This window comes from Eurosta solidaginis, chromosome 3, assembly GCF_040869045.1.
Source record: "Eurosta solidaginis isolate ZX-2024a chromosome 3, ASM4086904v1, whole genome shotgun sequence".
NCBI lineage: Eukaryota > Metazoa > Arthropoda > Insecta > Diptera > Tephritidae > Eurosta > Eurosta solidaginis.
In genome coordinates this window covers 231238584-231262508 of record NC_090321.1, presented here as the reverse complement: position 1 = coordinate 231262508, position 23925 = coordinate 231238584, and the positions used below count along the sequence as shown (strand labels likewise).

At 38.2% G+C, this 23925-nt stretch overlaps 1 protein-coding gene across 17 annotated transcripts in view; it reads left to right on the top strand.

Moving 5' to 3' along the window:
- hlk (hulk) overlaps positions 1-23925 on the top strand; it is a 167353-nt gene that overhangs the window by 64408 nt on the left and 79020 nt on the right. For 13 of the 17 annotated variants that reach the window (XR_010951265.1, XM_067775479.1, XM_067775475.1 and 10 more), the window contains 5 exons: positions 21613-21795; positions 21935-22078; positions 22149-22282; positions 22903-23083; positions 23179-23493. The exons of the other annotated variants lie outside the window; for them this stretch is intronic. Coding sequence is in view for 12 of the 13 variants with exons in the window: in XM_067775479.1 (XP_067631580.1) it covers positions 21613-21795; positions 21935-22078; positions 22149-22282; positions 22903-23083; positions 23179-23493 (957 nt within the window). In the remaining variant the exon portion in view is untranslated. The remainder of the gene's footprint in view (positions 1-21612; positions 21796-21934; positions 22079-22148; positions 22283-22902; positions 23084-23178; positions 23494-23925) is intronic. 17 annotated transcript variants of the gene reach the window in all.

Below are 23925 nucleotides of genomic sequence, written 5' to 3'. Positions count from 1 at the left end.
TGCTTTAAGTAGCCTAGACTTCCGGGACTCTAAAATCTGTCAAGAATCGTAGTGATGGCTATAAAATATTAAAATTCCTATGAAAGCGCCGAATATGTGTGATCGCAAATTGAACCTAAAAATCTAAAACACGAGGAAAGCTATCTTTGCTATCCATCCCTTAGGTCCTTTTTCAGTTTATTCTATTAATAGGTTCGCTTAGTTCTCCGGAAGATTTATGGTCCTGTCGTAATGGCGATGGAGAGTATCAAAGAATATACTTTATGAGCTTTACGATATATGAAGATACAGCAAAAAAATCCCAAAGGCCTCGCTGACCAAGAAAGTATTTCAGTCGATACCGCAGTTTGGAAGACTTGAGCTCCCTTGGTGCTCACAATTGGCGTCAGTTATAGCGAAACGGGGATAGCTGGCGTACGATACGGCCAAAATCGTTTAGGCGGTGACGGTTTTTCCTAACATAGAACGAGTGTTTAACTACTTCGAATTGCAGTTTCTTCTCGAGTTCCTCATGACAGGGTCGGTATTACTATGCTTTGGATAACCTAGCACTTAAGTTGAAGTGCAGTCGCGGAGGCACACCCAGGCCAGTGTCAGGAAGTCCGTTGTGATAGCACAGAAAAGCTGGAGCCTTCTCTTTCTCCCTCTCCTCGTTCAACCAATTCTAGGACCTGATATAGGCTACCAAGTTTTTGATGTCATACTCCACGACTTCGCATAGATTATCAAGGACGGAGGCTCCCAGATAGCGTTTCCTTCTCTTCGTCATCTTTACAACTTTAGGCACTACTAGTCTTCGGCTTGACTTTTAATAAGGCAGTATCCATAGTGTTCCTAGAAGTTTGCAAATTTTATCCCAAATCAGCGTGCAAACGTCACGTGATCTCTTAAGATGCCATTTTGGCCGACGCCTTGGGGTGTGTAGCCATATATCGTTAGCATGTCGGTATATGTACTCTTTTAGCATTAGCTTGCATGTGGCAAATGGTCTTCGTCACGAAGAATCTGCTTTGTCATGCTCTGCCTAGTAAGTTCGTAAATAATACAGTTCCCTTAATATCCCTGTGTGCTGGGACCCATGTGAGGTGTAAAGGCTAAAAAAATATTTTCTTGCCGATAGTGTGTTTTCCTATCCCAACCGCGGCCGCTATGATAGCTGATACTTTGGCCTGGAAGGCACTACACCGATCTCAGGTAGTCTGAAATAGAGTTGGCGGTCTTGCTCCTTTGAATAGACCCCTCATCCAACACTACCGTTAAACTTAGAACTTAGCAATTACATTATTCACACATTTTTAAGGACACTACAGTGCCATCCCGCTAAACTAACAGACATAGCATATGCCTCTCAATGCTTTACCTCTCAACCTTCATACTTACACAATGCTTCCGACATCCAAAAATATTGATCGTTGCCCTTGGTAAGACTGTAGTGTGAAGGTAGCGTTTAATGTATAAGCTTAGTCGTATGCCACGGTTATGGCATAAGTTTCAATTCACAGTTACTGTCGAAGATCTAGTCAGAAATGCTACTGATCTCATTGAGGGCAACCCATCGGTGCCGTCAACATCTGCTTTACTTCATAATCGGTGACACAGTTAATACAAGACATCTATTTGAAAATATGAAAGTAAGGTTAGTCGACTAATTCTAGATGTCAAAGAAATTGCTACCGTGAATATCGGGATAGTATCAATAGTTGCTCGTTCCGTATCGTAGCGGATTTATACTTTAAGAAGGACTGGTTATTTTCCAGGAAATTACCTACCATAACCGGTCCAAATATCCGGTTCCTCATTGTACATCACTAATATGTTCTGGCATGAGAATGCATTCAATTGGTACATCTATAGCCTTTGGCTTGAATAGCTTCTGTATTCATAGTTTTTTTGAACGAACGTTTTGTTGAAAAAGGCTCACGAATTGACAGTAGAACATTAATTTTTGCGCTTGGACGGGCTAACAGAATTTTTAATTGCGTTTGCAGTAAAACACATAATTTAGTTTTGCAACAATTCGGCTATGCAGACATTTGTAAACACAAACCTATGTACACTTATATGAAAATTGTCTATAAGTATACATACAGGGTGGTTCTTGAAGAGGTTTTTACGGTAAACTTTTTTCGGTGGCATTCCTATCCTATTTTTTTAATCACTATGTGGTATTTTACATTCCAGGAGCTAATATCTGAAAATCTTCATCCAAAGTCAATATATCGGTTGATCCGAATCACTTAAGTTTTTTTGTTTTCTTACAAAGCCCGGCTCCTATCGCTTGTTTTATTAAGAAACACAACTTTCGCATCTGGAATACGGTTTTCCTAGGGGTTAGGTTAGGTTGACCTGACCGGTCAATTAAGTCCTCACATAGACTGAATGTGTCCACAGTGTTACCAGAATTTGTTTGACGTCCGAAAGAAAGCCCCAATTAGGCACCAGCTGTTATAGAATAACTCCATCCTCTTGATAAATACAACAAGTTTCTAGGACCGCCCCTAGTAGCTGGAGCCTTAACCTCACGGGCGCAGGACATGAGCAAAGAACGTCCTCAACCATTTCTTCTTGCAGGTTGCACTTAATACATCTGCTGTTACTAACGAGGCTTAACTCATAAACATGTGACGTCAGAAGGCAGTGTCTAGTTAAAAACCCTTTCGTGAGCCTTAAATCGTGTCTCTTTAGAGATATGAGCAAACTTTGTCAGTCTAACGTCGCAAGGTTTGCACATAATCTTAGAAATTTTGTAGCCCCTCGTTTTGTCCCGTTTGATGTATCATATGCAAATCCTGTCTCATTTTAATTTCTCCCAAACGGATTGAGACGTCTACCGTCGATTCACCGAGTGCTGCACCCTCCTTTGCCAACCCATAGGCCTTTTCGTTATGTTGTTGTTGTTCGTTGTCTTCTATCTCTTTATGACCGGGAAATCGGTATAGATGTTTGGTCCAGCCTGATGCCTCTTTGCATTCCAGGACACTTCTCAGTGAAGTACTATTTGAAACTATTGCATTGATAGCCGCCTAACTATCAATGTATATATTGACGAGACTCCATCTAAATACGCTTCCTCCATAAATTATGCTGCTTTCTTTACGGCTACAGTTTCCCGCTGCAAGACACTGCACTAATCTGGCAGCCCGTTGGATCTACTTATTTCTGGATCGACACAGCAAACAGCAGACCCGACCCCTTCCATTAATTTGGATCTATCGGTGTAGACGTGTATTGTATGTTCTGTAATTTCTGCACACTTGCGCAAATTTTCCGGCTCTATTGTGGCAGCAAGATCTCTTTCGATGCTCAGCCACGTAGTCCGTTCGCCTCATATTTAATGGCGCTATACGGCTGTGGACATACAGCCGGCACTTAAGCTGTTCCGAGGTTTTAAGCCTTGTTGCAGTTGCTGGCGCTATATTTTTGGCCATTAGATCTGCAGGTGGGATGTGCAGAATGGCATGCAATGCTACTGTCGGGGTAGTTTTCAGGGCTCCCGTTATGCTACTTATTTATAATCTGCATACCATCTCAAGTTTTTTGGTAAATATACTTTTGTGTGGCTGTCTACAAAACTAGGACCACACAGTAAAATATGGGCTTGAAAATTGCCGTTAATATCCAATGTGAGAGTTTTGGCGATAGACCCCACGTGCTACCTAGCATCCTCCCAAGGACGCTTTCTTCAATCTATTCTCCACATGGAGTTTCTACGGCAACTTAGTGTCTAGCATAATTCCTAGATATTTTGTGCTGTACTTTTCTTGTAAGGTTATCAATCCCAGTTTAGGCTTACTCCAATTAGGGACCTTATATTTCCTAGTTAATAATACTAGATCGGTTTTTCCGCGTTAGCGCTTAACCCAACTCCCCGCTTTTCATTAATGATATTTTATCTGCTTACGCCGTGATTTTAATTCATATTCTGTCGAACCGCCTAAGCAACTGGTTGCTGACCACCGTCCACAACATTGGTGATAATGACCAACCCTGCGGCATTCCTCTACTTAAAGATTTTGTGGCCCCGCATATACCCTATTTCGACGTGATCATTCAGCAGCTCAACATGCAGCAGATGTAATTTGTTGAGGCTTTCGATGATTGGTCGTCTTAAGACATTGTTGAAAACCCCGGCAATATCCAGAAAAAACACCTAGGGCCTATTCCTGGTTTTGCAAGGCTTTCTCTATATTAATGGTCACCCTATGCAATATCGACTGACTTGGCTTTGGTGTAAGCATGTTGTGCCGAAGAGAATAATACTTCATTCGTATTCGATGTTATATATACATCCATTAAATCTCTTTAGAGTTTTGGGCAAAAAAGATGTCAAACTAATAGACTTGTATTATTTCGGGTGCAGGTGACTGATTCTACCCGCTTTCGGCATGGAGACTACTCGAGCCTTTCTCCAAGAATGCCGGACGTGATTCAGTTTTATGCAGCGCTCAAATATTGTTCTAAGACATTCTAAAATCGTTCCACCTGCCATCTGCAACAAAGCAGAGAAAATCCCATCTGGCCATGGTGCTGCCCGCTCCGTATTTGGAGTGTAGATGCTGTTTCATAATTCTTTAGTATCATCTCCTGGTAAGGAGTGCGTACTGAGTAGCGCTTCAAGGGATTCTTAACTCCTTTATATCAGTCCTGGGCTGTATCTCCCTTAGATAGGACTTCCCCCAGTCTTGCCATTTCGCAGGTACATTCTATCTCCGTTTTTCCCCTTCAACCTGCTGATTTCATGTTTATATATCCTCAACAGATCTCTATATTGTTGCCAGCCTCCTGGTTTCTGGAATTTGTACCAGTCCGTCATCCTGGGTTTTCTAAAGGTTTTCCCTTCTCTACCCTCTTTAGGGGGATGCTGAAACTTATATATGCATGGTCTGGAAAGGACTCTCTATTCAAAAATTTTGTAAAAAAAATTATTTAATTTGTCGAAAAGAACTGATCTTATGAACCACCCTGTAATATAGTTATTTAGTAGTGCACGCTTTAGTAGTGCTTAGAGAAATTTAAATAGAAAAACATTTTATTTTGAAAGAAATTCAAATAACCTGAATGATTGTCAGTAGCTGAAATGCATTTTTAAATTTAAAAAGGTAGCTGCCATTTTTATTTTATTTCTTTATATGATTTATGCGTTTATTTAGTATGATGATAAAGGGGGCGTATACGTAATCAGGTACTAGTAGATATTATGAGGTTTTGCTGGGGCGCCCCTGCAAAAAATGCGATTAGTCCAAAATGATTCGCAGAGGAGTATACGACTATAGCCAGTTTTGAACGCTTTATACGGGTTGGAGTGATCTCTTTTGTTTGAGCATGTCTTATGGAGAGACCAAATGTACCGGACTGGGCCCTTTATACCTCTGCGTGTACTGCCGGACCGATCATTTTTCTACTCTCTTTTATACCATTATAGGTACTGTTCGACAGGCACTCTTCGTATCCCCACAAGTAGTTTCGATAAAAGTCATATTTGGACCTTAACGTGTTATGTCGGGCAGGCCCTCTTTCTACACCTATGGGTACCGTTGGACAGGTCTTCTTTTTTCGTATACGGGTACTATTGGACAAGTCCTCTTTCTACTTCTACGTGAATACTACCAAGTTTATATGTTTAAAAAATTCTAACTCAATACTTTATTTTTTTTTTCGTATTGATATTGTAGAAGCAATACCACGATAAGGGAACATAGTATTTGTGTTAGTGTTCGGATACTTTTCCTTTTCCATATTTCTGCAAAACTGCCAGATTATACTAACGGCTTGCAAAACTTGTTAGTTATCTTCTAATAAAAGTGGGCGGGCCCATTTTTATTTATTTTTAAATATTCCCACTTTGCTACACTATATCACTACTGATCAATATAATTTAGTTTATATCGGAAGGGCGTTCAATATTTTCTTACTATTTGAGTTTGAAAACCTTTTTTTAATTTTTGATTGTCTTCTTCTGATTTTTTTTATTTTTTGTCAAAAAGTCAACCCACATATTCATCAATTAATAGGTCCTTGAAATCAATTATAGGATTTTGTATTTTTCGAAATTTTAATAAAGTTTTTTTTTAAGTGAGCGTGGTCGCCAACCGCATCCGATGAACTATTATACATAACGACAACCTCCCTGTCATTTTTCAACATGATATCAGACTCAGGCTTTATGACCTAGAATACTTTTAAATTTTCTTCTTCTAAATGTAGGTGAAAATTTTTCCAACTTTCTATTTCTTGTCTTAAAGTCAACCCACACATCAGGTTTCACCACCTGTTGTTGTTGTTGTTGTTGTTGTTGTACTAACGACAGATAAGGATTCATGGGGTTGATAAGCGCAATAAAAAGCTTTATAACTTCAAAGCATCCACAATCCAATTGTCAACCTCACCTACGCGAGGGGAATCCTGTTACAAATACGAATGTATCATACACATATTTGACAGGCGAGGCTCTGGCGACTGCAAGTTCCTCATGGAACTAGAAGGTGGGAAGCGGGATGGCCTACAACGTTTAATGTAATCATATAAATCGTTCCCGAGAATGTCGGGCTAGTACCTTAATGGTGCATTGTTACCGGAACGTACCGGGTCTATATCCGGCAAACGGCCATCAACATCGATAACACTCCCCAAACCTTCGGGGAGTGTCTTTGTTATTAATACAACAACAACAGTTTCACCACCTTTTCGGTATTTATAGCAATTTTTCGTTTCTTAAAAATTTCGATACCGAAAGAAGTGTACATGGTTACTGCGGAATTTCTGCCATTTTCCATGCAGCTCTCCTCTGCACCCAGGTAATACCAAATTTCGTAAAGATATCTTAATTTTTACTCAAGCTATCGTGTTAAGGGATGGACGGAAATGGCAAAGTCAAAATTTGTGTCTATGCTGATAATTCTTGTATCTATTTTTATAGTCTTAATCTATTTCGATTCCTGTATGCAATTGCGTACGACCGTTATACAATCATAGTTACAAGTACACGTTGGGTATAAACAGGAACATGCTCAGCGTCTGGATACTAGTGCGCTTACCCTGCACATGTGCATATGTGTGTATGCATGTATGTGTGTACCTCATACTGCCTGCACTGCGATGCCCAATTCGTGTTCCTCTACCTTGTTTATTTAATTTATCAGATGTTTTAAGAATGCCTGGATTACAAAAAAAATGAAGTTTAATGTTACTGCTGAAGTAATTAAACCGAGTTATCTTACTCTGAATTTCCCGACATATACAAATTTCTTTTATAGATATTTATATTATTACGGAAGTAAATGGATGGGTCGAAAATGCTGGAATTGTATGAAACGGCTATGCTTTAGCCTGCATCATAATTTATATACTGAGGTAATCTTTTGGAATTTTAAAAGTAAAATAGAAATTAAAACAAGTAAAGGTGTCTAAGTTCGGGTGTAACCGAACATTATATACTCAGTGTGAGCTTCAATTGTACATTTCATTTCAGATAAATTACTTTTCTACATAACACGTGGCACCGCCCATTTAAAAAAAAATTCTCCCCATTTCCTCTAACAATAAAACTTGATAAGTGAAATATCATTGATTTAAAATTATTTTTTCCTAAGTTATAGCTTATTATTCAAGTCTACGATCCCTTTAAACTTGTTTTATATCTAAGTTGCCGGGGTCTTTAACCGATATCGTCCATTTTTACTAGAAATATTTTCTTCTGTAAGGAAAATTTGTATACCCAATTTTATTACGACATGTTAATTCTTCTTCGCGTTATGGCTCCCGAAACATAGAAAATTGCTTAGTCATAAAAGGGGCGGTGCCACGACCATTTTATAAAATTTGAAGTGTTTCCTATTTATTGTTATAAATCCACTTGGGAAATGAAATACTATTGATATAAAGCTCTTTTTGCAAAAATGTAGCTTATTTTATTCATCCACGACCCCTTTAAAAATCTTTTATATAAAAATGGGCGTGATCCTTAACCGATTTCGTTAATTTTTCTTCAAAGCATTCCTTATAGTAAAGGCAACCTCTCTGCCGAATTTTGCTACGACAGGTTAAACGATTTTTGATTTATGATTAATAATGTGTGCAAAGCACGCTGAGTATAAAAAAAGATCGCTTACAGCAAAGTTCAAAATAAAAACACAAAATACAACTTAATCAAACTTTTCGAAATCATTGGAATTCCGTGATAAGTAAACATACATATGTACATGTACATGTGCTACACCTACCTACTTGACATACACGCCGCCGATTCCCGTCGTTTTTGGCACGCTGCAGCCGAATGTCAAAAATATTGGCGCGGCAATCGGCGCATTACTATATTTTCTACTCATTTAAGACTTTCTAGGCCATTTGTTGTTCATGTCGACAATTGGTCCGATATATTCGAAACGAATATCAACAGATCACTACCAGCTATAAGAATCCAATTGCGAAATTTAACACTTTCTAACCTTTCAAAAGTTCTTAAAAAAAACAGGCGCCTTTCATGCCGGCTTAACACCGATTTTGCATCACCCAATTCACCAAGTTATTAAAGCAAAACAAAAAAAAACTTATATAAAAATGTTTATGCTTGTAAAGAACAATGAATTCAAATAAATTGACCTTGTCGAGCACGTCTTCAAATTGTCCTTTGTTAAATAAGCAACCTACACGAAAAAAGTGCCGATTTTTTCAAAAATTCTATATTCCAATTGGCTAAAATAATAAGCGAAATCAGTGATGCAAAATCCTTTATTAGGTTCCATGAGTTTAAACACTCCTTTGAAAAATCACTTGGCCATATATTCAAACACCTGTCGTTTATTTGAGAAACTTTAAAATAGCGTCTGAAATATTAATTTTGATTTTCACCATTCACCCATGTTTCCCGGGTCTCTATCCCAACTAGTCCCTTCGGATTGAATCACATTGATTATAGCCTTTCAACCAACTTTAAGTATCACCTACACGTTACGGCTCCTGGTACATATGTGAATACGTAGGCACATATAATTACCAGGTGAGGCTTTGTCCTTCGCAAAAACATTCAAAGTGGTGGAGCCTTTCCCAAGACAGTCGAACAAATGACGGGTGTGCTACTTCCCTAACGTAGTGAACAGTCGGACTAGTTTGAAAACTGAAGCTACACGGTTATTCATAATGAATTCTTGTATCAAAAGGCCAGAAAACAATAGTTTGGACTGAGCATATAACCTTTACATCTTTCAACTTAAAATCCGTTTAACGATTTTAAAAATTTCATGAAGGGTCCTTCTAAAATTTCTATTATTTAGATCTGCCGAGGATTATACTATTTTTACCCATGAGTTACGCAATGACATCCACTGGGACTGCTTATGATTTCGAAGGCCGTATGCTTGGCTGAATAGTAACTCTCTAACGTTTCAAAGTGTCTATTTGGTATTGCTTGACAGCATAGCGCGACAAAAAACATCCATTAGAAAGTCTTTTGAGCTAAACCTAGAACTTTTAGGAAAGTGACGTCGGTGAAGGTATGAGTTCGAAGTCGCAGACCCATAGCTTCTGTGCTGGCATATGCTTTGAAGGCCAGGAGGCGTGGTAGCGACTGGTGGTCGGGATTGCTACTGTTCGCATATCTTAAGAACAGCCGAAAAAACTGGAAGCGCCTTTTAGCGCGATCAATAATAGGCCAGCGTTGATACTAATCGTTAAAACTGTGCCACGAGAGTCATGAGTATTAAAAGGTCACTAATAACAATCGTAGGTCGCCTTTTTGCGTGAGAAGCAAGGAGCCACAAATGATTTAAAGAAGTCGTGTCGGCAACGAGTATTAGAAGTTAGCCCAGTACATCTCCTTCGGTGAAACTACGCTTTGCACGAGACATACAGACAAATGTGTTAACATTTAGAATATTTGAATTTTTTTCGGCAGAAGCAGCAGTACCAGTCCCTAAGACCGGGGTTAGGTTCGAAGCCTCCCTGGAGTCAGTGAACGAAGGACAGTTCCTCCGCAAGGAGCCACTCCTGAAATTTGTTGAACGATCCGCGAGAATTTCAGGCAAAAACCCCGAATTTTCCCGAAATGGCCAAACGTTGATTTCCTTAAATACATATAAAAAAAAAAACATTTCCCAAATATTTTTTTAAATAGAAAAATCAAGTTTTTTAAAGTAAAGCCGGAGGGCCACCCCCGCCGTCGCCGCCGATGAAGTGATCGGCGTAAACCTCTAATACCTATTAACCAATTTATAGTGTAGGCAAGGCATGTGAATTTCACTATAAATTTACTTTGTTTATTGTTAAGATTTTTGAAATTGCAATTGCTAACTATAGGCACATTATGTGCAGCATATTAACTCTGAATAGGTGATCTTCAAAATTCCATTTAGTTCTTGGTCACTAAATATGTAGCATTCATAAATTCATATAAAACATTGCAAATGGTTGTCTCTTTGGACAGCCAAATGAGTGCGCATTAGAAATTCTTGCCAAGCGCCTTGTATGAGTTATGATCGTTTTCATAGTAGAAAATGACAAAATTAAAATTAAATTCAGTTTATTACTTTAAAGGCGTCGGCGTGACCATAAATTGTTGTTAGTTAAGCGGTAGATTTACTATACACATACATTCATAAGTGAAATTGTAAAAAAATGTTTCTTTATATAATTTTTTAATCAGCCCAATTCTAAACAAATATTCTTTGCGAATTTTTTCACTTCTCCCTTTCCTATTGTGATGAATATTAGCATCACTAAGCTGCTACTAAATAAATCAACAACAACAATAAAGCAGCCGCTCTTATGTAGAAGGCGACGAAGAGATATCTCACACACAGACATGTAATCATCAGCCGAAGTAGTTACTCACACATACACACGCATACGACTATGAGAAACGCATAAACTAGAAATATACATGTATATCGCTGGTAACCAAGCAGGAGATTCTAGAAGGTGAAACGTCTAGATCTTTGGAGAAATATGCCGATGAGGCAACAGAGAGTATAAAAGCAGCGCAAGCTGAGTAATAACTAATCAGTTTGATTTAAACACGCTATCAGTTGCGATGTGAAGTATAATTGTGCAGTATAATTGTACTACTCCCAAAGTAGTCTAATAAAGATCATTTTGCAATACAGAATATTGGAGTGATTTATTCAACAGTGTAGCACTGCGAACGTTAGCAGAAGGTTGCAAATAAGCGGAATTTCCCAAAATTCGTTACACTATTATTCTGAACAATGTTCGAAAAAGCGGAAACCGGTTATGGGAGCAAAACAAGTATTATGAATGTGAGTGAGAGGGCGATTTATCTGCCATTTCTAAGCAGTTTTTTTCACTTGTTAAATTAAAGGGAATGCATCAAAATAGTTAAAGTAAATAAAAATACATTTTATCACAATATTCTTTATTTTAAGTCGAAAAGTATATCATAGGCAACGGAAGAGCTCTTGGTATATTTGATGCAGCCATCCTGAAATTGCGCAAGGATTTTTTAAGAAGGCTTAAATAGATTTTAGCATATGACGAAAAACAAATTCAACTCGACTTGGCCGCCAGAAAATGGCTTTGCTGAATGGAAGCAGGCAACACCAGCGGATTTTTGTTATCCCGCCGTCTTCTTCGTATGCTCCTCTGTTGATGTTGCTATGGCACCAATTCATAGCACATTTCAGTGAATACCATATGAAATGCAATACCATATGATACAAATAATTAAACTTTTCAATTTTTTAAACAAAATAAGAAACGAATTTTCAATTCACAAATTATCAGATTGAAGCTTCAAAGTTCACCATATGCTTTCGTATATTGCACATATTGTTGTATTGTCGTATATATAGCATATATCCCCCACAACCGATTGTCAGATAAGAAGCTTTTCGCAATTACCACCCCATTTTAACAGCTAGAACCTTCAAATTTCACTATATGCTTTCATATATAGCAAATATTTTTGTCTGAAAAATTCGAAGGGATCGGTGGTATATATATTATATACCCCATATAAACTGTAATTTCATATTGTTCAGCCCCATTCATGAAAGGTATGAAGTCTTCGACACAGCCGAAGACAGTCCCATCCTTACTTGTTTTAACTAACTTTACCTAACGATGCGATATCGAGTGCAAAGTATTGGTACGGTACTCATATCTACAAGTATAGGGCACCCATTAGTATCGGGGCGGACCCCGCTTAGAAAAATTTTCTTCTAATTGAAAAACCTTATTTCTAAAATTTTTGATGTTGCTTTGCCCGGGGTTTGAACCCAGGGCATCCGGTGTGGTAGGCGGAGCACGCTACCATCACACCACGGTGGCCGCTCGATCAATAATAATGCACCTTAAAAAGAGATCTTAAAATACATATGTTACCTGGAATAATGAAAGGGAACAATTGTGCGAAAATACCGTTGTTCGCTTTTTGAGTGGCTCTTATAGGAAATTTAACGCTCTTTCCAATGGAAGAAACCGCAGTTTTCTATCTTTCTTCATTTTTTCACAAATCGCATTTAAAGCCAAATCGGCTCTGAACATCGGTTTCTGAACTATATTCCAAGTTTCAAGCTTGTAGTTTATCGGGAAGTTACTTAAATTTTAATAACAAAATTCGTTCCCAACGGCCGGCCGCTACACAGAGTCAAGCTAAACAAAAACTTTAAACGCGTTTTTCTCGAAAACTTGTTTTCGCACATAGGTCGCTTTCATGATTCCAGGTCACATATACAGTGATACACATTCGTTTAAACGCACTCTTAATTTTAACTTTACCACTTTTTCTTTCTTTTGTCTGTGCATTACTAACAACAAAATCTTACCCATATTCTTTGTTGCTCTAACGGAAATTTGAATTACCTAAAGAAACCAGTTTTCGTTGTTGTTGTTGTACTCTTATCATCACATATTCTTACCAATTAATTGGTCCTCCATTTTTATTAATGGCTTCATATATTCGATTGGGTATCGACTGGGCTAAATTTTGCAAGAGCATACTGCTTAAATCTTCCCAAGATTCTTTAATAGCCAACCTCAACTGTAATAAAGACCTGCAGAAGTGTCCTTGGACTTTTTGTCCGTAAACTTTGCTCTGCAAAGGTTTTCTAACGAGGTCGAATCCGGACTGCATGCAGGCCACTTCATAAGTGGAATATTGTGTTCTGCAAACCATTTCATAGACCCCTTAAAAACATGAATGGCAGTGTTATCCTGTTGAAAAATGCTGTCTTCATCCATTTTATCATCTAAAAATCAAACGATAGCATCGTCCAATAATTCCTTATGAACTTTGGAACTCATTTTAGGGGGTGCGAGGGAAATGTTTGCTTTTCTTAAAGGATGACAAGATTTTGAAAATGGGCGTAACCCGTTCCTTTTATTGTTACACTTTCTAAAACACCTTTAATGCTATAAGTCGAACAAAAATCTCCCAATCCGAACGAAATTTGGCATAAACACTTGTTTCATAGCTGCAACTGTTGAGTTGCATTTTTCCCGCTCAAGTTCATTAATGATAGCCTCCGTATCCTTTTTGCTTCTTTTGAAGGAAAATTAGTTCAGAATAGAACCATATATGTACATATATATTACTAGCAGAGTACCCGACGTCTTTCGGGTATAAATAAAAGCAGTACTATATAAAAAAAAAAATAAAAAAAGATGCCACGCCCCTTTTTCGCCATTCCCCAATTTTTCTCGATGGGGTAGGGATTAGTCTTATATACCTCCTCACCTAATTTCAGTCGTGTAGCTTTAATACTTTCAGATATACTGACAACGAAAAATTCCAGTTGTATGAGAGGTGCCACGCCCCTTTTTTCGTTATACCAAGTTTTTCTTGAGGGGGTAGGGATTGTTCTCATATAACCACTCACCTAATTTCAGTCGTCTAGCCTCAATACTTTCAGATATATTGACTACGAAAAATTCCAGTTGTATGGGAGGTGCCACGCCCCCTTGTCGAAAACTTTTTTTATATAGCCTACCATAGATTGACGGACTCAGGGTATGTCATGGAAAATTTTCGTTCGATTCCATTCTGCGGTTTAGGCTGTAAGTCCAAACATACATACAGACATACTTTCACAAATATGTATATAGTAGATTGCGCAGCCTTATAACACTATGAACCACACAAAGCAAACAACAACAGTGTTTCAAGTGCACAGCTGGGTATGTAATGTTCGGCTTCAGCCGAACTTAGACTTTCTTACTTGTTTATTTTAATATATAGACTTTAATTTTCCATATCGAATGAGGAATTTTCAGGTTTTTATAAAAAGTGTGCCAGAGCTCTTTCCCTTTGCACCAAAATCCCTTACAGGAAATTGAACAGTCTAAGTTCTACATCAAGTTTTATGTAATACTCCTTCCCATTCGTACATACAAAAAATATAGTGTTAACAATTTATAAATAAATGTAAGGCGCGATAACCTCTGAAGAGATTTTAGGCCGAGCTTCTCTTCCAATTTGCGTCGTGCTACTTTTTAATTTTTCATACAATTCGAGCGGCATCTGCAAGGCAGATGAATTTTCACTTAGAAGCTTTCCATGGCAGAAATACGCTCAGAGTGCTGGCCAAAAACTGGCGAGGGGCGACCCCGCTTAGAAAAATTTACTACTAATTGAAAAACTTGTTCCTAAAATTTTGACGCTGTTTTGCCCGGGGCGTGAACCCAGCATAGACGGTGTGGTAGGCGGAGCACGCTACCATCACACCACGGCGGCCACCCCGTAGATGAAATTTCCACAGTATTGGGGTTTTTATATAGAACAACACGAAGGTCGATTTTGGGACCAACATTTTTTCTGTGTATAGAAAAAACTAAAGACGGGATGAAGCACCTCTAAACATTATAATGAAAAGCGGAAGCTATCTTTTTGGATGTGCCTAATAATATTTTCATTATAGTAAAGGGAAAAAATATATTTTTTTATTTGTTACGCACCCTAATGTTTGTATATGTTGTGATGTAGTGAGTAATTTCACGAAATTTATGCGTTAAAAACATTTTAATAAAATACACAATAAAATGTTAATTTGGCTTAATGCCAATTAAAATTCACTTAAGACTTTGTAAAGCAGATGAAAATTTTTTTGTTATTATAAAAGAAAGCTTTGTTAAATTGAAAGAAAATAATATTGACAAAAAGCAACAAGTACTTACACATATACAAAGATATATACACATCTACATATGTATGTACTAAAAGCATATAAAATTCTAAACTTGAAAGAAGAAAGAAAAATTAAATGCAAATAACAATTAAACAATAAAATCGCACACAAAAATATTAAAAATGCAGTATGGTGTATTTGATCGCAAAATTCACCATACCTTGACTTCGGAGTGCAATTGCTTTTGTTCACATTCTCGCAATTTTATTGCGCATACTATGAAAATCAGTTTTTCGGAATTGAGAGAAAGCATTGAGCGCGTGAAAGCTTTTTCACGTTGAGGGGAACATTGACGATGGGTCGCGTGCGTTATTTGTTTACATTTTTAAGAAATGTTGTGCAAGATTGTATTGGTGGCGTAAGAAGTGTGAATGAAATAACGAAGAGTGAAATATTTTATTAGAATTGCCTTTGAAGATTTTCTTTAAGTTTAAATCGCCGAGCTCAGATGGTATATTCTCTGCCATGCGACAAATCTCGAGTGAAGCGATCGCAGAATGGCTTAAATCCAGGCATGCTTAACCAACGAACCGATATCATTTCGTTACGATAATTAACGTTAATAAACGAAACAAAGTCGTTTATTAACGTTGATTATCGTAACGAAATAATATCGGTTCGTTGGTTAAGGATGCCTGCTTAAAACACTATTAGATGCGTGCATATCGAATCATATACTCAACTCTTGGAGAACTGCCCGTGTCGTTTCCCTGCCAAAGGTGAGGTAGATCAGTCATATGTATCCCAAAATATACAGACCCATAAGCTTAACATCATTTCTGCTTTTTTTTTATTGGACGTTGGTGTAGCGCAATACCCCCAATGAAAGCAGGCTAAACCTCTACATATATCTGCATTCCGTGGGACCGCAGTTAGGCATAACGTCACGGGGGAGAAAGGCGATTAATCGCCACTACTTCGTATGCGCATTTCTCTGCGCTCCCTTTCAGCATGCACTAATTTCATCATAACTATAAAGGCCATCTTGCTCACAGCAGACAACAATCTATTTGTCCGTAAATTCGGGGAACGAAATTCCTAATGGAAGGCTCCTCTCTAAAAACTCTGTGTACAGGGAGTATCGCCGTGAAAACGAGGGCAGTGAAACAGTGCTCAAAACCTTTGAGAGGCTGATAGATGCGCACATGAAGTCAAGCGTGGATGAAAAGCTGGTCTCCAAAACACAAAATGCGAACACAAAGGCAATTCGGTAGATACGGCACTGTGTAGAATGGTTATAAACATAGAGAAAGCCCTGGAATATAAGGAGTATGCCTAAAGCGCCAAATACACGACACGAACATTTCCGCGAACATTCCCGTTATGTCATGTTTCTGCGACCTTTTCTGTCGTATATGGTGGTGTTTGCCAATTCGCGCAAATGTTCACCAAAAATCAAAATATTTTAATTTTTGGCGAACATTTGCGCGAACTGTTCGTGCGTGTATGGCGAAATAGCTCATAATCGTAGTAATTTCTGAACGGAACAGACGTGCGCGGAAAAGTAAAATGGACAATAAAAAATTTCTGAGTGAATGAGTAATGTTCTGCCAAAAGTTCGTATGGTGTATGGCCAAAGCTGCGAACAAGATTGCGGAATGTTCGCGGAAATGTTCGTGTCGTGTATTTGGCGCTTAAGGCAGCAGCTTAGATATTTTCGGGGCTTTCAACAATGTCTATAAATGGGCTTCCTTGGATGGTCTTAAATACATTTAAGTACGTCCAGCCATAACCAGATAGATCGGCACACACACAATAGTGGTTGTATGAGGCTTCGAAATCAGTGGACAGGGGAACGCCGCAGGACTGGTGTGGACGCATCAACCACCTGCTCAACCGGTTCGAATAGGGGCCCGTTAAACTTACTGTGTACGCAGATGTCGTTGCAAGTGCCGCAAGTGTGGAAAGTGCCGTTCTTTCTTCTTTGATGGATTGGGCATTACGGGATATACAAACCTGGACGTCGTATGTCGTGTTGAGCGCCAACGCGGAGAAGGCGGGTATGGCCTTGTTCATTAAGAGGTCCAAGATCCCAAATTGACCTGGCCTAAGCTAACAGGGGTGGCCCTGCAGACGAAACCTTGCACAAAATATCTACGAATTATTCTAAACAGTAAACTGTCGCTGAAGCTCCATGTGGAGGAGAGTGTGAAGAAGGCCTTGACGGAATTTTATGCATTTAAAAGAATGCTGGAGTGTACGTGGGGCTATCGTGGGGAAGAACATAGCGTTAACAACTGCAACGAGGATTAGTGCTTCGGAGCAGCTTCAGCGAAGGCCATATGGCCGTAGTGGTATAACGTCATCAATTACGGTACGAAGAGACTATATTCTACAAGCTGCCAGCACTGCAGCCTTTTTTAGGCGTAAGTAGTAGCAAAACAGTAGCAAAACTTGAAAAAAACAGCTTAAACTGCAGCCGCCTCAACTTTTATATTGACAGCTAAGCAGCAAATACAGCTAGAATCTCGCATAGCACAGCATGTAAAAGTGTGTTAGAGTGTAAGCTGGAAAGAATCGGGATAGACAGAAGCATACATCTATATTGGGTCCTGGGAATAGATCGGATTGAAGAACCGGATGAGCAAGCTAAAAAGGACATATCCCTCGAAGCTTGCTCCGTAGACGTCCCAATTAGACAGGGTAGGATTAAAAGAAAGCAAGTGTTGCACATGATCGACTAGACGGGAAAGGCGATGGCCCGAACGCAGAGCTCTAAAGTGTCGAGGATCATGTGTAGGTCTTACAAACTTAGACTAACAAAGTTACTCCTATCATTAAAAAGAGACTACTGTAGACTCATGACGGGTATTTTTGAACTAACCTCACATACCCGATGCATTATAGATGTAGTGGTCTAGTGTAAAGCAACCCGGGCGTGCATAATAAATGTAGGGAGAGTACTAGGAAATATAAAGTTGTGAATTGGACTGGGCCTAAACTGGAAGCGATAACCCTAGAAGAAAAGTACGGCAAAATATATCTAGGAGTTATATTAGCTAGTAAATTGTTATGGAAACTCATGAAAAATTGTAGCCATGAGGAAAGCGAGAAAAATTCTACAAGGAGCTTAAATTTCAGTTACGTCAATGTATAAAATGATAGTCAGACGGCCATAAAAGCAATAATTTCAAACAGTACTTCATCAAGAAGTGTCCTGGAAAGCAAACAAGCATAGGAGAGACTCCGTTTAGGCCGTACCACACATCTATACTGGGTCCCCGGTCATAAAGGGATAGTAGGTAGTGACGGAAGTTTGTCAGGAACTAGGGAACTCCACTCGATTGACGGAGCCATATTGGAGATCAAGGCTGGTCACTTCTTGTGAACAGAAGGGGTGGAAAGGCACGGACACGGATAGTTTATTTCACCCGCTTTAACCTATCACCTTTTCTTGTTTTTGAACAATCTAGGCATGACCTTTTTTTTTTTGCTATGTAAATGTGGAAAGGAGATGTGGCAAGAACCGCGCCGCAAAGCCGACGAGCCTCAGCCGGGCTACAACCATGCCCAGCCGCCACTTATCCTGTCCCAAAACAAGGTCGATGATTTTTCACGATGAGTTGTCGGTAGATGTCCCACTCCGCTTGGAAGAAATGAAAACGAGACAGGAGTTTCATATGATCCATCAAGCAGAAAAAGCGTGAATAGAAGCGCAGGCCTGCAAATTTTGTAAGATCGTGTTAAAATCAGACGATATTAGACTTACAAAGTTGTTGATATCTCTAAAGAGAGAAATGATTGGCATACTATTTGAACACTGGCTTCTAGGGTTATAAGCTCATAAATTAAGACTCGTCAGTAACAGCAGATGTAGGAAGTGCGGGCTGAGTACGTTCTGCGCTCATGTCTTGTTCTACTACGGGCAGAGGAGTTGCAAAAGCAAAACTTCAAGTATTGGCCAGGAGGACCAAGTTAGGGGGCTTAGAATATAAGCGTATGTAAGCCTGTCGTAAGAGTAGCGAAACACTTTCAAGGTGTTGCCAGCGCAAAATATTGCTTCTCCAACTCAATTGTCAACCTCACCTACCCGTGGCGAATCCTGTTACATTAACAGCCAAGGCTCTGGCGATCTCAAGTTCCTCATCGATCTAGAGGGTTGGAAGGGCGGGATTTCATGTGGTCATACTAAATCATTCCCGAGATGGTCGAGCTGGTGCGTTAATGGTGCTTGTTACCGGAACGTACCGGATCTGCATCCGGCCAAGGACCATCAACATCGATAACACTCCCCAAGGCCTTCGGGGAGTGTCCTTACCGCTACAACAACAACAACGGAGTCATTTTATGACATAAGTCCTGGTACCTAATTGGAGTTTTTCCGTTTGGTCGTCAAACAAATTCTGTTAACACTACGGACACACACATTCATTTAATGTGTGGTCTTTAATTACCGAGTTCGAAATAACAGAACAATAACTCAATCATTCTTGAAGACTTAGCAAATATTAACTTAGTGACGAAGGGGTGTTGTTGTTTTGATTCGTTGAACTTTACAGTACTAACAGAATACTGAATAGAGATGGGGTTATGGAAAATAAAATGATTTTAGCAAACGTAGACTGTGTTTCCATTCTTACCGAATTGACAACCTTCATCTCTAAAAGAATATCAAGTGCGCAGAAAAGTATGCAACACTTAGTACCATATTGTTACAAGCAGTAACAGCGCAACTCCTATACTTTTACATAGGACTAAGGTGTTTATTACTTATAACTAGGGCAACCCAAAATTTGAAAAAATACTGATTTTAGGCGCTATTAAAATCTAAATTTTTGGTTAAAAAATATGTATTTTAGGTCCTTATAAACCGTAAAATATGCTTTCATATTCCGAAAGTGCCGGGTGGACTAAGAGGAATCACGCTACTGGAAATCGATAAGACTTTTGTAAATAGCGCCAAATGTCACTACGGGTTCAATATTTTTGAAGTTAACAAACAATATATATTTTGATAAACTAGTTTCCTCTTCAAGAACGTGAAGTATTCTAAAGAAAACATTTCCGCGTCGCTTTATCACTTGCTTTGATGGTTTGCACTAGCCGGACAGATCATCCCATTTTAACCGAGCTAGACTTTTTCTATGACTTTTATTTTTAGGCAGGGCGTATGTGAGTATAGATCTCAGACTCTCAAAGCGCTTAAGATAATTATTCGCCAAGGATGATATGACATGTCGCCTAAGTTCTAGTCTAAGGGTCAACAACTCTTCTTGGCTTTATGGAATAAATTCTAATCGATTAAATGAACCCATAACACAAGCCGAAACAAAGTTTTTCATTAAAAATGTAAAAGCGAAAAATCATCGGCTGAGTCCTGTTTTTTTCAAAGGGGCTAAAAACTTTCGCTGGCTTCAGCGAATAAAAATTTAATATAAATATTTTTCATACACTTTGCAACTTTTGTTGTTGCATTACTTAAACTTATATTTTAGATCTGACTGCTAGAAATAACCAGCAAATACAATTTTTTTTTTTAAATAATATATGTACTTAAAAATAAGTATTAATTGCAAAATATGCAGAACTATGCATTTATGGTAAAATATGCGAAAATATGCTATATAAAGTATAGCTCAAACTTCATATTTCTTTGTGAAATGTATGCATATTTGATTTGTTTACTAATTACGAGTCATATAAAAAATATGCTCTTGCATATTTTGGTTTGCCCTGCTTATGACCAAATGGCACTAAAGGCTGCGTTATTTTCTGCGCACTTGATACTATTTTATAGGTTTTCAGCGATGGGGTTTTACCGCAGCGGAAGCTGGAATTTGGGGGCTAAGCGCAGAAAGCCTCCCTTTTTCAAGAGAAGAGGACAAGCAATTAAATGCTTCCCAACATACTTCTTGATAGCGCTGTATATCGGTCAGTACTAAAGCCAAACTTAAAATAGGTATATTTTGGATGAATGTTAAAGGATTTTCTTGAAGTTTTGTAATATTTATGGTGATACAAATATTCGACGTAAAATGGCAGTTTAACAGCCCTTCAGTACAAAAGGTTGCATGCTTTTGGGTGCACCTTATAACCATAATTAATGCGTACCACACCCACAGCCAATAAGCAAACTTAAACTAAACAAAAATGTAATCCAAACCCTAGTAGAAAACTAAAATAAACATTTTGCAACAACAAAGTACATGTAATTATGAAAAAAATCACAGAAATCCCAATTGAATATACATACACCCTATATCCGCAAAAAAAAACACGCATGCACACACACAGCTGCAAACACATATATATATACCCTACACAACAGCCTGCAATACTTATCTAAATGATTGCGCCGCCCACAGCACGCCTACTCGTTATGTTTGATTGTTGTATGCCCTGCACGCTGCCGTTCAACGCCTAAAAACGCATCTAAAAAAAAAAAACAAACAAAAACCAAACACTCCCAACAAAAAATATACAAAAAATACAAAAATATTTTAAAACCACTCAACAAAATTCCCTTCACTCCGCACAGATAAACCACAATGTCGCAAATGCGCCAAAGCTTTACAAGAACTGGAAAATATCGATGATGAAGCAGATCAATTGGGTATCGGTTTTGTCAAGATACACGATGAAGAATTAGCTGAGGAATACAATTTGGGCAATCTTCCAGCATTGGTCTATTATCGACATCAGACGCCAATCATATATGAAGGTAAAACATAAAGCAAGAACAACGAAAAAAACACACATACACCAAAAAGAACAACAACAAAAATGCATGCAAACAAAGATACATTAAAAATTAATGTGATGTAATTATTAAATAACTAAACGTCATTAAAATCACGCAGGTGAATTATCACGTGAAGAAGATGTGTTGGAATGGTTGGTACAAAATAAATCGACTGGCGATGAAGATGACGTCATTGAAGATGTTACAGCTAAAACATTATCCACGCTTATCAGCAATATCGATAATTTGGTTGTATTATTCTGTATGTTATGAGTGAAATATTTGTAGAAGAAAATTCTATTTAAAAATATAAAAAACTCTACTCACAATAGATGATCATGGTAATGATGATTCAATGACCGTATTGGAAGAGCTAGAACAAATTGACGACGATTGCGACAAACATGGTATTCAATTTGTTAAGATTGATGATCCTAAAGCCGCAGCGGAATATGGAATCGATACGGTAATGCATAAGGAGGATTCGCTTTGTCTTGCAACGGTGCATGGATTGCACAGATTGTAAAGCCACAACAACAAAATACACGCAAAAAAATTATATGCAATCCGTGCAATTTATAGTATGCGCAAACCTATAAGGGAGTTCAGAATTTTGTGTATTTGGTGTTGGAAACGTTGCTATAGCAATTGAAAGCTATCGATCGTGAACAACTTTTTTAATTTTTTTCTTTGCATATTCTGACAGTTGTTCATTTGCTATTCAAAATTGAAAAAATAAACTACGGTTTTTGATTTTTTGTGCAACGAATGGTAGGAAATGAAAATCAACTTTGCTTCGACGGTATTCCTCTCAAACCTCTCATTTCGCTCACGAAAAGATTGAGAAATCGTTTTATATTTTCTCGTCGTGGTTTGTTATTTTATGTGGGAATTGTCTTACGCTTTGCACTGATGCACGCTTTATAGTTTATTAATGGGGTGCTCTCGTAGTATTGCATATTTTGTCGTAGGATATAAACAATCCGTGCAATCTGTGCACCTTGCAGCGAATCCCCCTATTGCGTTATAACTGAAAAATCAAATTATCGAAACGTGCTACAAATCTATGACTATTTATGCACATAGATTCCGGCAATAGTTTATTTCGAAAAACAAATTCCAAATATATACGATGGCGATCTCATGGCTGAGGAGCAAATATTACATTGGCTTGTGGGACAATTGGAGCACGATGAAATTGAGGATGTCACCGATGAGATGCTTGACAAGATGGTGAAGGAGGGCCGTGTTATGGCGGTGTTATTCTGTAACTATACCAATAAACTCAAAGTGCTATTGATAAGCTGACGTGCTTCCATTTTGAAATTTCTTTCCTTCTTTATTTTTGTTTTGTTATTCTAGATGATAATAATGATAAAAAATCAGAAAAAGTTCTTGAAGAATTGGAAAATATCGATGATGAATGTGATGCATTGGGCGTAACATTTGTAAAAATTGATAATCCTGAAGAAGCCGTCGAATATGGCATAAATAAAGTTCCTAAATTAATTTATTTTGAAAAAGGCATTCCAACCATTTATGAAGGCAATTTAGAGGATGAAGAGAAATTGCTTAAATGGCTCGAAGAACAAACAACTTCCGATCAAATTGAAGATATAACCGATGAAATGATGGATTTGATAATTGAGAAAATGCCGTATGTTGCCGTGCTCTATTGTAAGTTGTTGTAGTGTGTTGTAATGCATTTTTTTTAGCAAAAAAAAATGATTTTCATTGTAATTTATGCGTATAAGTATTATTTATTACTGGCTGTGTGTCTGCGTAACGTGTACAGGGTGTTGTAAAGTGTTTTTGGAAATATTTGAAAATACGTAAATAAGAGCAGTGTATCGAGCCCATTCCCTTTTTATACCTTTCATGAACATGAAATGGTATATTAGCTTTGGTCCGATGTTTGTAACGTTGAGAAATATAGAAGACAGACTCACAAGTATATCGAATTGATCAGGGCGACGAACTGAGTTGATATAGCCATGTCCGTCTGTCCGTCCGTCTGTCCGTCCGTCTGTCTGTTTGAACGCAAACTAGTCCCTCAAATTTTGAGATATCTCAATGAAATTTGCCACAAGGATGTATTTTTGTATTATA